Raw genomic sequence first — 13669 nt, forward strand, 5'->3', positions numbered from 1 at the left:
GACGGCAATATGCGCCATTAATGGACAAGTTTTCCGACTAAACTACTAGTAATTACCAAGAATTATGACACACTATACTACTATCGTATAGTAATTTACGCATAATAAACAAGTGACTCAGACTGTGGTTTATTTTATTCTCGGTTACATACATAATTATGTAGGTATATCACGTCTATATCCTTTACGGGGTATACAAAGCCAACAATCACGAAAACATAACTAACTTAAAAAACTTATTGCCTAAAAAGGGAATCCCAAGTTTATTAGCCCACTATTAGATTTTTGTGAAACGCGGACGGAATCAAGGAGAATGCAACTTATGCAGTAAAGAAGTTACACACAAAATCATATCCTTATCCCTTATGGGGCAGACAGAGGCATCAGTCTTCTGAAAAGGCTGTGACCACGTACAGCTTAATGATGGAAATACATACACAAACATACATTTAATCACGTCTATATTCCTTGCGGGGTAGACAAAGGCAACAGTCACAAAAAGACTGACAGGCCACGTTCAGCTGTTTGGCTTAATGATAGAATTGAGATTCAAATAGTGACAGGTTGCTAGCCTGTCGCCTAAATGAAGAATCCCAAAAGTATTAGGCCATCCCTTAGTCGCCTTTTAAAACATCCATGGGAAAGAGATGGGAGTGGTCCTATTCTCTTTTCTAATGGTTCCGGTAACCACACGGCAAATGGAATGATGAAAATGATATTCATATAGTCTATAGGTTATTAGCTCATCGCCCTAGAATCCCAAGTTAACTAGTCATTCCCTTAACCGACTTTCACACTATGTTTTCCCTTCGGTACCAAACCAGCATGGAAGCTTGCACAAAATATGTATGTATATGAATGTGCGCCATTTCCCCTAAACCTACTAATCTATACTAATATTATAAAGCTGAAGAGTTTGTTTGTTTGAACGCGCTAATCTCAGGATATACTGGTTTGAATTGAAAAATTATTTTTGCGTTGAATAGACCATTTATCGAGGAAGGCTTAAGGCTATATAATATCACGCTGCAACCATAAGGAGCAAAGAAATAATGGAAAATGTGAAAAAAAAACGGGGAAAATTATTTATCCTTGAGGGCTTCAATGATGCCCAAAATAACTATTCCACGCGGACGAAGTCGCGGGCACAGCTAGTATTATTATAAATGCGAAAGTTTGTGAGTATGTCAGGATGTCAGTGTGGATGTTTGTTACTCCTTCACACAAAAACTACAAAACCGATTACGATGAAATTTGGTATGAAGCTGGTTGAAGACCCAGAATAACATATAAGCTACTTTTTATCCCGGAGTTCCCGCGGGATCGATTCCACGCGGACGAAGTCGCGGGCTGCCTCTAGTCTATAATAATTTTGATTAATTAAACCAGTTTATATTGGTTAATTTAAAGAGTGACGTAATAAATGACGTGCGTACAAGTCGTTTTATGAGGAAGTGTTGTCATTTGAGGTATGAATGGGACCATCAATTGATGACTCAATAAACGGCAAGGTTGGTTGTAATTGATCAACGGCCGTAGCGTCCCATCATCATCATCGCAGTCATCTTATAATTTGGGATTTCTAGGAATAAAATTTAAGTTATTTTAAGTGAGTAGGATGTTATATTAATCATCACTTTTATCGTGATACAGTGACGTGTGGTTTTTGGCACTTTAGAATAGGATTACTACGGCTATTTACCGTGGATGGCGTAAAAGGCGACTAAAGAGCACAATTCAGGAAGCGAAAAAACAAAGCGTGACAGTGGCTTTTCTTCCTGGGGACATTGTAAGAGTCAACCAAGGGAAAGGCTTAAAAACTTGGGATTCTACTTTTAGGCGATGGGCTAGCAACCTGTCACTATTTAAATCACAATTCTATCAATATCTACAATTATCTATCTAATTGGTCCCGGGTTCGAATCCCGGCCAGAGCATGATGAGAAATGGACTTTCCCTGATTGGCCTGGGTCTTGGTTGTTGTTATCTATTTAAGTATTATATATATATAATATCTTTCAGTTAGTATCTTGTAACAAAAGTCTCGAACTTACTTCGAGGCTGACTCAATCTGCGTAATTTGTCCCGTTTATATTTATTTATTTACCAAGCCAAACAGTCGAACGTGGCTTATCAGTCTTTTCGGGACTGTGGCTCTGTCTACCCCGCAAGGGATAAAGACGTGATTACAAGTACAACTGCAGCTGGATGCGGCCTTCAGACATTGGTATGCCAATGACTCTTGGCTGCCGCGAGTTTGTGTGCTAACTTATGTTTTTTTAGGTGAGGGACAACATCGTGAGAAAATCTCTGCATTCAGGTAACTGCATCTGTTTCATTCATCCTATGTGGTTGCAAAGATTCGTTAACCTAAATTATTTTCCACTTGTAATATCTATTGCTAGCTGTGCCCGCGGCTTCGTCCGCGTGGAATAGTTATTTTGAACATCATTGAAGCCCTCAATGATGAATAATTTAACCCGTTATTTTTTCACATTTTCCATTATTTCTTTGCTCCATATACCTAGTTGCAGCGTGATATTATGTAGCCTAAAGCCTTCCTCGATAAATGGTCTATTTAACGCAACGAATTTTTCAATTTGAAGCAGTAGTTCCAAAGATTCGCGCGTTCAAACAAACAAACAAACTATAATTCTTCAGCTGTATAATATTAGTATTGATTATATTTTATCCCAACCTTAGGTTGACTGGAAGAGATTGCTTTAACGATCAGTGCGCCTTTGTACCTCATAACCTGTATTATTTTTTTGTGATTTTTGTTTTCAATTTGATGCAATAAACAGTTTTTCTATCTATCTAAATTATCCAATATTTCTTACTTAGTAATCTTTAAAATAGCCAAATAGCTGAACGTGGCCGATCAGTCTTTTAAGACTGTTGGCTCTGCCTACCCAACACGGGATATAAACGTGACCATATGTATGTATGTATGTAAATCTTTTCTCACTTAATTGTTTAGAACAATTGTTTTTGGATATGGATTTTCAAAAACATAATTTCAACTTGATGTATCAACAATAATTCGATTACTTGGTCTTTGTAACGTCATTACCTGACCTTGATCGATGTTTTGGTTCAGTGAGTTTTTGCATTGTTATGACTGAAAATGATGTAACCGCACAGAGAAAGGTACAATCGCCATTCGGCGTTCTTCACTCTGTGGATTTCACGATAACGTTAGAATGACAGATAATCCCACCCCGGCCATGTACCAAAGACCATTTTCGAAGTAATGTACATTAGTTTGAATACTAACCGATGCTTTTACGGTGAGGGAAAACATCGTGAGGAAACCTGCACATTCAGGTAACTGGATGGGTTACAATGATTGATCCAATACGGCTTAGGTTTACCTGCAAAGGTTGCGGAGGTCAGATGGGAGTCGCTTCGTGTAAAATTCTGACTCACCCTATCCAGGATCCATGGTCAAAGGCTTAGGGCTCCTCTCCAGAGTGGTGAAGATGCAACCGGGACTAAAGCCAGGAGGAAGAAGTAAGAATGACAGAATAAATTCTTTTGCACATTCTTATTTACTTTTCCACATCTTAGTTTGGATAATTGTGATAATGACGTTCTTGAAGAAAATTTTGCAGTGCAGTTTGTTACCGTTTCCTTTGCACTGACGCTTTGGAAGCGGCAGTAAACTTAAATTTAAGTAATTTATTTGACCCAATCAATGTTCTGTTATGAAAATTATTAAGTGATGTTTAAAGTGCCCCAACAACAAAATTTTTGAATTTGAAATATGATGATGTGACCGGAACTAACTTCAGGAGGTAGAAGATCATCTGCTTGACGTTAATAGCGTGATGATTGTGTGTGACTATACCACAGAGAAAAAAGACCCGACCGCGGTCTATAAAAACAGCTGCAACCAATTATTTTTCTGAGTCAAACACGGGTACAGGAAGCAGTAATCATTTATTTCAAATATGTTTGAAGACAGACAAATGTATAAAGGTGCTGTGTAGTTCCCGGCACAAAAAAAAAGACTAGGACCACTCCATCTCGTTTCCATGGATGTCGTAAAAGGCAACTACATAAGGGACAGGCTTATTAATTTGGGATTCTTCTTTTGTGCGATGGGTTATCTTAGCGTTAGAGCTTCTGATAGAAACGGCCTTTCAAGGACAATCTGTTTCGCCGTTGACGTTAGTTTCGGCCTGATTATTATTATCGTGCGTCTGCGCACAGGCAATTATTGCGATTGGATAAGTTCACTTTTTTCTATTGTTAATTTTTCTTCATTCTCTTGCTCGTGACAGGTTCATTGTAAAACCCCCAGACCCTGTATAACCCCTTTGAGAGGGGTGAGGTAGAATTTTTCAGTAAGACCAATACATACTAACAAATCTGAGGAGATTACCACATTAACACACAGACAGATTGACAAAAGTTCTTAAAATAATTTAAATCTTATGTTGATCTTATTAGATCCCCATATTGATTATCGGTATATATGAAAGACATTCTTTTAGGTACAGATATTCGGTCAGTTACCATTTTATTTTGAATATGTATAGATGCACAGATACATGTCTAGAAATTGAGTAGTGTCGAAAGATACATAAATTGTAATTGAATTAGTTTTAAGATGTAAGTAAGAAATTCTGATTAAACATAAGCGTTTTTTTAAATCACAAAAAAGTATGTAATGTAAAATGTTGGCTTAGCGAATTGTGATTAATTCACTGGAAAACCTTCATTCCCATATATACTCTAATAAAAATGATGGCGTTATCATTGAATTGTTTGTTCTCCAGTAGGATAGTTGTCATCAGAATGGCCAAATCAGCGTTGTCTATCATATTGTTCATCTTGAACATCATTTACCTAATCTTAGGAGTAGTGTTAATATACGCATCAGTGTCCTATTACCTGGAATTGCAGTTTATCAAGCAAATAAGGACTAGTGATCTGTACGTGTTAAGTTCTGGACTGAAATGGGCAGAAATAGTCCCGTATATACTATTCAGTGTCGGCGCGTTAGTAGCTCTGGTGACTTTTTGTGGTTTTGGTGGTGCTTATTCAAGAACTGTTCTGATAGTGTACGTAGTGTTCCTTACTGCTATCGTAGCTGTTTCTACTGCGGCTGCTTCAGTAGTGTACAGTTACGCCGATAACAATAGCACTGATGAATTTATTGCGAGAATAATCGAGAATGGAGTTGAGGAAGTGACCGTGGCGGAAATTGAGGCTGGAAACACAACAGCTTTTGGGAAACTTGAAGAGAGATATAGATGTTGTGGTGACAAAGATGCTAAATATTATTTAGGGTTAACTAGAGAAGGGTTGTACCCTAAATCATGCTGCGGCAGAGACCAACCTTGCTCGGGAAAGCAAGGGAACGCTAAAATAGCCCAAACACGATACGGATGTAGAAAAGTTGTGGCAAACAAAACTAGAAATCGCATTTATTATCTGTGGATAGCTTGTGCGTGTTTGTCTGTGGTTGGACTTTTAAATTTAATTGTTTCTGGAGTTATGATTGGTGTAAAAGTTAAGAAACAAAAGAAGCGTAGGAGTTTTAGAGATGTACAAGACACACAGACGTTAAGGATAAATGGTGCGTCTAATAGTGTAGCTGTCTAGATATTTTTGGACTTTTTGTAAAGTGATAACACACATGGATGGTGTGATTAGTTGAGGTGGGGTCAACCAATCTTGGACGCTATTGTGTGCAGATATTCTGAGTTTTGGAACAATACTAGACGATAAGTTGTCAACATACATATTGTCACGTAAATATATATCCCTTGTGATTGTTTGAGCTATAAGTTATAAGAGAAATAAGTTTATTTGTTTGTTACTTCTTCATGTGAAGTCAAGATCAATTCATTAGATAACTAATGAATTGATCTTCTTGAGATAATAATAATATTTTAAGAAGATTTTTTTACTTTTTTTTATTTCTATGTATAACAAACAGACTGTAGAAGGATTTAGGGCAAAAATCTATAGATCCCGTGGGATTTGCGAAAAACCTGTATTCTTTCGTAGGTAGCGCTAAAGTCGTCGCTTTTTGTGGGTAGCGTTAAATTCGTCGATTTTGTAGATGGCGCTAAATTCACGCAGTCAGTTGTGGGTAAAAGCTAGTTATTCTGATTTTTCGAAATTTTATAAGTATAGTAATAAAAAATTATAATTTGTTAGATTAACTGAATATGAATGTAATATTAGGTTGTAATGTACTATTTGCGTGTACTAACTATGACACATCTAATCAAATTACGTGACAATATGGATCTCTATGCAAATCATTTCTAATTTAATTAAGAGTTTCATCATGTTATGAAATTTAATTGTGTTCGTTACTGGTGTCATTAATTATTATACCTTTATAATTAAGGAAATTAATATTATTTAGGTCATAACATGTAGGATTTTCATTAATATTGTCACCACAATAGATTTTTGTTATCGTTTTGTTTTGTAGTGCAGACGATAAATGTAACATACATACATATAATCACGTCTATATCCCTTGCAGGGCAGACAGAGCCAACAGTCTCGAAAAAATCAGTAGCCCAGGTTTAGCTTATTGGTCTTATTATAGAATTGAGATTCAAATACTGACAGGTTGCTGGTCCATTGTCTAAATGAAGAATCCCAAGTTTATAAACCTATCCCTTAGTCGCCTTTTACGACATCCATGGAAAAGAGATGATGTGGTCCTATTCTTTTTCTATTTGTGCCGGGAACCACACGGCACCTGAATGAATTAAATGTAATAGCAATAAAAATACTTAATATTCGTTTAAGAGTTTATTATCCATGTATATAAAATTTTTATTTAGCGTTAAAAAATTATGCTTTTTAATTGTCTGAAAAAATTTAGGTAGTGAAACATATAAAATTTGCTTAAACGGACATTTTATAGCTTGGTATAATAAGTATAATAAGGTGCAATTCACGCTGAGAAATGTAAATATAGTGTAAGTAAGTTTTATTTATAACTGTTGTCATACCAGTGAGATTGTAGTAATGATTGTAAATTAATTGTTAGACTGTAATAGTTACTTCTACTATTTTCAAGCTGAGTCAGGTGGGAACCGTTTCTTGAAATATGACTTTCGCTGACTTTTACAAACGCAAACACTGGAATTTAAACTTAAAATGAGAACCAGATCATCAATCTGATGATCAATAGGTACACAACATATAATCACGTCTATATCCCTTGCGGGGTAGACAGAGCCAACAGTCATCAAAAGGGTTGCTATGACCAATGCATATTAATTATTTCAAATTCAAAGCCTGAATTGAATTGTAATTTAGTTTGAAATTGAAATTTTTGAAGTGTTCAAACTAACTTTAAAGTACCTTAACTAAACAGTTTTAAGGTCTCTGCTATTATAGAATTCGATTTTGTTACATAAATATAAGTGTTGCTCTAATAAACAATTTTGTTAGAAACAGTTCATATTAATTTCTTTGCCTTGCACTTTAGACTCGTATATATCCCTTGCAGGGCAGACAGAGCCAACAGTATTGAAAATACTGAAAGGCCACGTTCAGCTGTATGGCTTTATGGTTTGAGATTCAAATAGTGATCGGTTGCATGAGATTCCTCTTGCAGTCCATCGCTTGCAAGAGGAATCCCAAGTTTATAAGCCCATCCCGTAGTCGGCTTTTACGACATCCATGGAAAAAATATTGAGTGGTTCAATTCTAAAGTCCCAAAAACTACACATTAAATACAAATATTTTAAACGCTCTTTGAACTATAACATTGATCTTCATTGATCCATGATTTAGATTTAAGAGATTTATATTTGTATATTGACGTCCGATGAAAATGCTGCAGTGTAGTTTGTTCCGCCGCTTCTTCTACACATGCGCTTTGGAAGCGCTAGTAGTTATAATTAGATTTAAGTGATGTGACGTCAATAAGTGATACCTTGTATCCTATTTTGAAAATAAATCTATTCTATAGCCAGTAGGAAGAAGTTTTGATGGCAACGCAATCCCATCACATCATATTTGTACTCTTTACTAAAGGCCGCTCGCGACTTCGTCAGCATGGAAACCCTATCAATCCCGCGGGAACTCTGGGATAAAAAGTAGTAATTTCATCGTAATCGGCTCAGTAGTTTTTGCGACATCCTGACATACTCACAAACTTTCGCATTTATAATATTAGTAGGATAAAAAATGTTGACATTGATCAGGTTCATGATGCGATAAACTCAGATTTTGATGTGCAAACGAAATGACATCATCCTAAATACGTTGGGCAAACATTAAGAATAACACAGAATTTTGAACCCGGAAATATTTTGAATCATAATTCTATCATTAAGCCAAATAGCTGAACGTGGACGATCAGTCATTTCAAGACTGTTGGCTCTGTCTACCCCACAAAGGATATAGACGTGACTATATGCATGCATGATATATATAATCAGAGATCGTGGCAAGTGGAAAGAGGTAGTCTCTGCCTACCCCTCCGGGAAAGAGGCGTGATTTTATGTATGCATGCATGCAAATATTCAAGCATAAATTGGTCCTTCATTTTATTATGTTCTTCATTTTATTATGGTATGGAAATGTATGTATTTATCGAGTGTGTCGAGGCACTTTCGTACCTACTACTAGATACAACTGAGAACGTCGAAAACCCTACTGAGCCCCGGGTCCTAAAGCATTGGTATGGGTTCAGAATTTCATTTAATCAACCCTTTAATTTATATAATCAAATGACACATACATAGATTAATGCTATAATAATCACCTTAAGGCAAAAAATAAGATGATTTTCTGAAAAAAGAAAAGGAATTGTACATCCACATCCTCTTGTCCTTTTCGTAGTAGACAGAGCCAATAGTAACAAAAGCCATATTTTGCTCTATGGCTTAACGATAGAATTGAGATTCAGATATTAACAGGTTTTCTTCAGATAAAATCTAACGTTATAAAAAAATGATTGAAATTTTCAATACAAAAGCAAAATAAGGAAAATGTAGGGCATCACATAACTAATAACCGTGGCTGATTTACTAGAACTCCAAGCAGTCGTGTGAGAGAACAACTCGGAACAATTGTTACAACTATTAACCTGTATTGCCGGCTGATAAGCCGAGCGTTTTCCGTCCGCGGATCATCGTAAACAAACTGTAATACCACCAGAATCATAATTGGAACACGTCACTATTCACGGAAAACAGACCCTTATGACTCACGCGCAAGGAAATCAATCCTTAGACCTTGATCGGAAACAGCGTCCGTCATAAAACCACTCGCCGGCCGAGCATCACGCCATTTAATTGTAAACCCCGCAAGGAGACACACGTTTCGTTGCCACCAGTGAGATAGTGCAAGCTAAAATGGGTTCTAAAGTGTGCTCACACGTTCTAAACTCAATTTACGCCTTTCTCGGCTTAGCCCTGACTGCGACGGCTATCTGGTTCTTTGTTGAAGTGAAAGAAGTGACAAATCTGCGCAATAGCAACCACTACCTGTTGGATTACAACCTGTATTGGCCGCAAGTGATTCCATGGCTCTTCATCATCGTCGGATTACTTGTGCTGGGTGTTTCCGGGTGCGGTTTCTCTGGAGCGACAAAGAAGAGTAAAGGATTACTCCGGGTTCACGTAACGTTCGTGTCTATAACTATTTTGGTGTCCCTCGCTGTTGCTGTGATCGCTTTAGTGTTTGCTGATAGCAAATCGTCAGATAACTTCATCAAAGATACAATTTGGGATGCGTTTTACCAAATGAAAGAGCATCACGAAGTTGAAGAGTCGTTTGGTAGGATTGAAAGAAGGATGCAGTGCTGCGGTGCTGAAAGCCCAAGGGATTACGTCAACTGGAAGAATGATTTCCCTAATTCGTGCTGTGATGTTTTCTATCACGGATGGTTGGAGCCTTACAGCATCAACTGCGAAATAACGAACAAACTAGCCAACGAACGCCATGGATGCGCCGCGGTAGCTGCGCAGTATTCAAGAATCATCATCAAAGTCCTATCAGGTGTCTCAATTTTCATCGCTTTCATCAGTATTATCATACTTGTGGTGTCCATCAAAATGTTAAGATCTATATTAAGACGACCGCGAGTTATACAAGCCCAACAAGAATCTGAGAGCAAAAAAGGACTAATATAAACAGAATTTTAGTGTTAAATCAACCGTGAAATATGTCTCACGTACTTGTGTTTTTGTCTCTATTGTGATGACCGTAAAGGTCTTATTCGTCAAGCATGTCGAATGATAGTTCGTTTCGAGGTTCTCAAGTACTCTAGTATTCTAAAGAGGCGCTTTGGAATGACGAGGAATCTCAAATTATTGTTGTCTGTACAATTATGACCAATTTACATCATTTCCAGTGTGGATGTAGTCATGTCTGATACTAACTTTAAACGTGTTAATGGAGTATTATTATCTCGTCAAATAGAGACGTCTGATATTTTTAAGGCTTGCGTTGTTAATGGTGTGATTTTTAAATTGGTAGAGTATAAATGTGACCCCACGTATCCCCACCGAAATCGAAAGTATTCGGTCAGTATAAATGAGTTCCATAGCGGTGGATTGCTAGACCAGATGCATTTAAGCTTTTGTAGCGTCGACGTCGCATAAATTTGATAAATGAAAAAGTCAATTAGTATTATTTATGTGTCATTTAGGAAATGATGTTCTCAATTCGTAATGCTAATGCTTCTAGATATTAAGCAACCGACTTAGTTGTGATATTTAATAAGCGTGACCGGTTTTTGTTGTTGACTTTTTCATTTCGCAACGTTATACTACTGGTGGGGCATGAGTACCTTCAAGTGAAAGTTTTTATTTTCTTGTATTAGAAGAAAATGTTTAACTTCACATGTGTTACGTGAAGCAAGGGCTTGTATAATGCGACTGATTTGTGTAGAATGAAAGTATGGTGTAATCATGTATGCACAACTGGATGTATGAATGTTTGTATTGAATTTCTCAATAGAAAGTGTGTTGAGTGAAATTGTTTTATAAGTTAGTAGGTATGTTAAATAGTCTGGAAATTGTTTAGTATTAAAAGTAGGGCACGAAGCTTTGTAAAACACTAATCAAGGATTTACAAAAAATGCATTTCCTGTGCTAAACTGATTTAGATTTAATTTATTTAATTTATGTAAGTACCAAATAATTCGTACCTGTATGAAATTAATTTAAATAAACAAAAATTAAATAAACCACGTTTACATCTTACTAATTAACCTTCGAACTATTTACAATCACATAAAAATTGTAAATGAAAATATTTACAAAGCTAAAAATAATATTGGCAAAGGTATGCAGTAAAACTACGCACATTCGCGGTAGCTTTAAGCTCTAATCGTTAAAATATGCATTGCGCAAGATCACCTTGCAATCGAGGGGAAATCAAGAGGTACTCTACCTTAACTGTGTCACAGGCTATCTCGCGTAGCGCGAGCGAATCAGTCAGTCTTGGAACTTGATGGAGAGCGCCCGCGCACGTCCACCACTTTATAAAATCAATTGCAACATCGACGCACCTCTCATTCGGTTGACAACGATCTTCGCGCACGGTCGATAACACACGATGGCGAAAGAAGACTTCATTAAATCGGTCCTTTACGTTCTGAACATTATTTACGCGGTCTTCGGTCTCGTGTCCGCGGCCACCGGTATCTGGTTCTTTGTGCATTTATCAGAGTTCGTCGCTTTGAGGAACAGCAACCATTACTTATTGGACTATCGAGTGTATTGGCCTCAAGTGGCGCCATGGCTGTTCATCCTACTCGGACTGTTTATCATGATTGTGGCGTTCTGTGGTTACTGCGGCGCCAACAAGGAGAGCAGAGGATTACTAGGGATGTACGGGATGTTCCTCATCCTTATCATCCTACTGCAATTCATCGCTGCGACTCTCATCTTCGTGTTCGTCGATGGTGAAGACACCGATCGGTTTATCAAGGATACCGTGTACGATGGATACTACAATTCTCAATCCAACCCTGATGTGTTCAAGGCTTTCGGAAGGATCGAAAGGAAGTTGAAGTGCTGTGGTGCTAACGACGCCAGAGATTATAGGAGCTGGAGGAACGACCTGCCTTTGACCTGCTGTTTGGACAGTTATTACAGAGCTACGTGTGAGTTCACAGACAAGGAAGCTAACGAAAGATTAGGTTGTGCTAAAGTGGCATCAGTTTACACTAAGATCATTAGTTCTTCAGTCGCGGGTGCGTCGCTGCTCATTGCTATTGTGGAGATCACAGGAGTTGTGCTGGCGTGGAAGTTGTTCCATTATATGAGGGAGGTGGAACACTATCTACCGAGTGAGAGGAAAGAAGGTGAAACTGAATGTTAGGTTGTAAGTCAACCAGTATTATTGAACCTCCGAATTTCAGTCGACTAGCGTCACAATTTTCGAGTTTTCGCGCCATTATCGACTCGATACGAATCGATTGCTTGCTCTGCTGCAACTTATATTTTCATTTCAAGTTCCCTGTAGATGTGTGTGTGGATTGCATTTAGGGATAAAGTTCGTTTCCTTGCTCGAAGGAATACAGAAATCTTTATTTGTTAGTTTAAGTCATACATTCCATTGGCATCTGCTCTGCATCTGTAATCTGTAGTACAGTTGACTTCATTGTCGTTTGACCGCGCCTCAGGTCAAAATGTCACGCTCCGGCAGCGGCTTCAACCATTATATCCTCCTTAAGTAACTGAATCATTGTACCTTTGACTCACGATTGTAATGAATCTAAATTGAGCCTAAGATCGTGGCTTTAGCGACCTCGCCCCCACCAAGTGTCTAAAGACACGCATAGCGTAATTTTAGTAACATGTTACTTCGACTGCTCGTTTCGTAAGCGCGTATAAGCCTTCCTAGAGTACATAAGCTGCCATGGACGGCTTATTTGCCAATAGTGGGAGGAAGGCCGTCCATGAGAAAAATTTGACCTCAATTCGATTGCGTTGTTTTGTTAGAGTAGTACTAACGTATAAGTTGCCTGTTTGAGAGTTACTTTCTGTTAAGCAACTTTATGTTTGATAATGTCAAGATGGTGTGCATTGAGTTCTGCGCCGTTTGTTCGGGCCATTGGTCGAATATGTAATTATTATTACGTAAGACTTTCTGGTTTTTGAGTTACGTCATTTACAATTTAGAAACTCATAGTGGTGTTATAATATTATTCATGAGTGCCAATATTTTAGATTTGATTTCGTTCTATCCGTCTTATTAATGTGATTGTAAATTTTTATATTTTAAGTTTTGTGTATTTTGTATTTTCCGTCCTTTTTTATATCTACGAGAGCCATACAGATTTTATTTGTATAATTTTGTTAATATAGTGAAAAATATTTTTAATATATGAATTGTAACAGTGTGTTTACCACATACCAAAGAAAAATGTAGAGATACAAAATATTCATGAGAACATAATATAAAAATAATATATTTTTTGCATGCAAAAACATATGTATCCGTATTTAAGAATAATCACACTACTGAATTAGTATAGATTTTAGAAATAAGTTATTTTTATACAATAATTTAAATAAGCCGAAACTAGTCTTAAGGTTTCGTTTCGTTTGTAATAAAATATATTTTTAAAATTTTGGTTTTTCATTCGCAACCTTTTCTTAAAATCATACTTGAGAATGATTGGCAAGTATGAATAACCCTTTAGTCATTTTAAATACTTAAA

General features: G+C 37.0%; 2 protein-coding genes across 2 annotated transcripts; both read left to right on the forward strand.

Annotated features, from left to right (window-relative positions):
* Positions 1–9269: 9269 nt before the first annotated feature.
* LOC106130447 (23 kDa integral membrane protein-like) lies at positions 9270–11155 on the forward strand. The gene has a single exon (XM_013329295.2). The coding sequence runs from the start codon at positions 9348–9350 to the stop codon at positions 10125–10127; it is 780 nt and encodes a 259-aa protein (XP_013184749.2). The 5' UTR covers positions 9270–9347; the 3' UTR covers positions 10128–11155.
* Positions 11156–11227: 72 nt separating this feature from the next.
* Positions 11228–13522, forward strand: LOC106130449 (23 kDa integral membrane protein-like). The gene has a single exon (XM_013329296.2). It carries the CDS (start codon positions 11557–11559, stop codon positions 12322–12324), a length of 768 nt encoding a protein of 255 aa, XP_013184750.1. The 5' UTR covers positions 11228–11556; the 3' UTR covers positions 12325–13522.
* Positions 13523–13669: the final 147 nt, after the last annotated feature.

This window comes from Amyelois transitella, chromosome 27, assembly GCF_032362555.1.
Source record: "Amyelois transitella isolate CPQ chromosome 27, ilAmyTran1.1, whole genome shotgun sequence".
Classification (NCBI taxonomy): Eukaryota; Metazoa; Arthropoda; class Insecta; order Lepidoptera; family Pyralidae; genus Amyelois; species Amyelois transitella.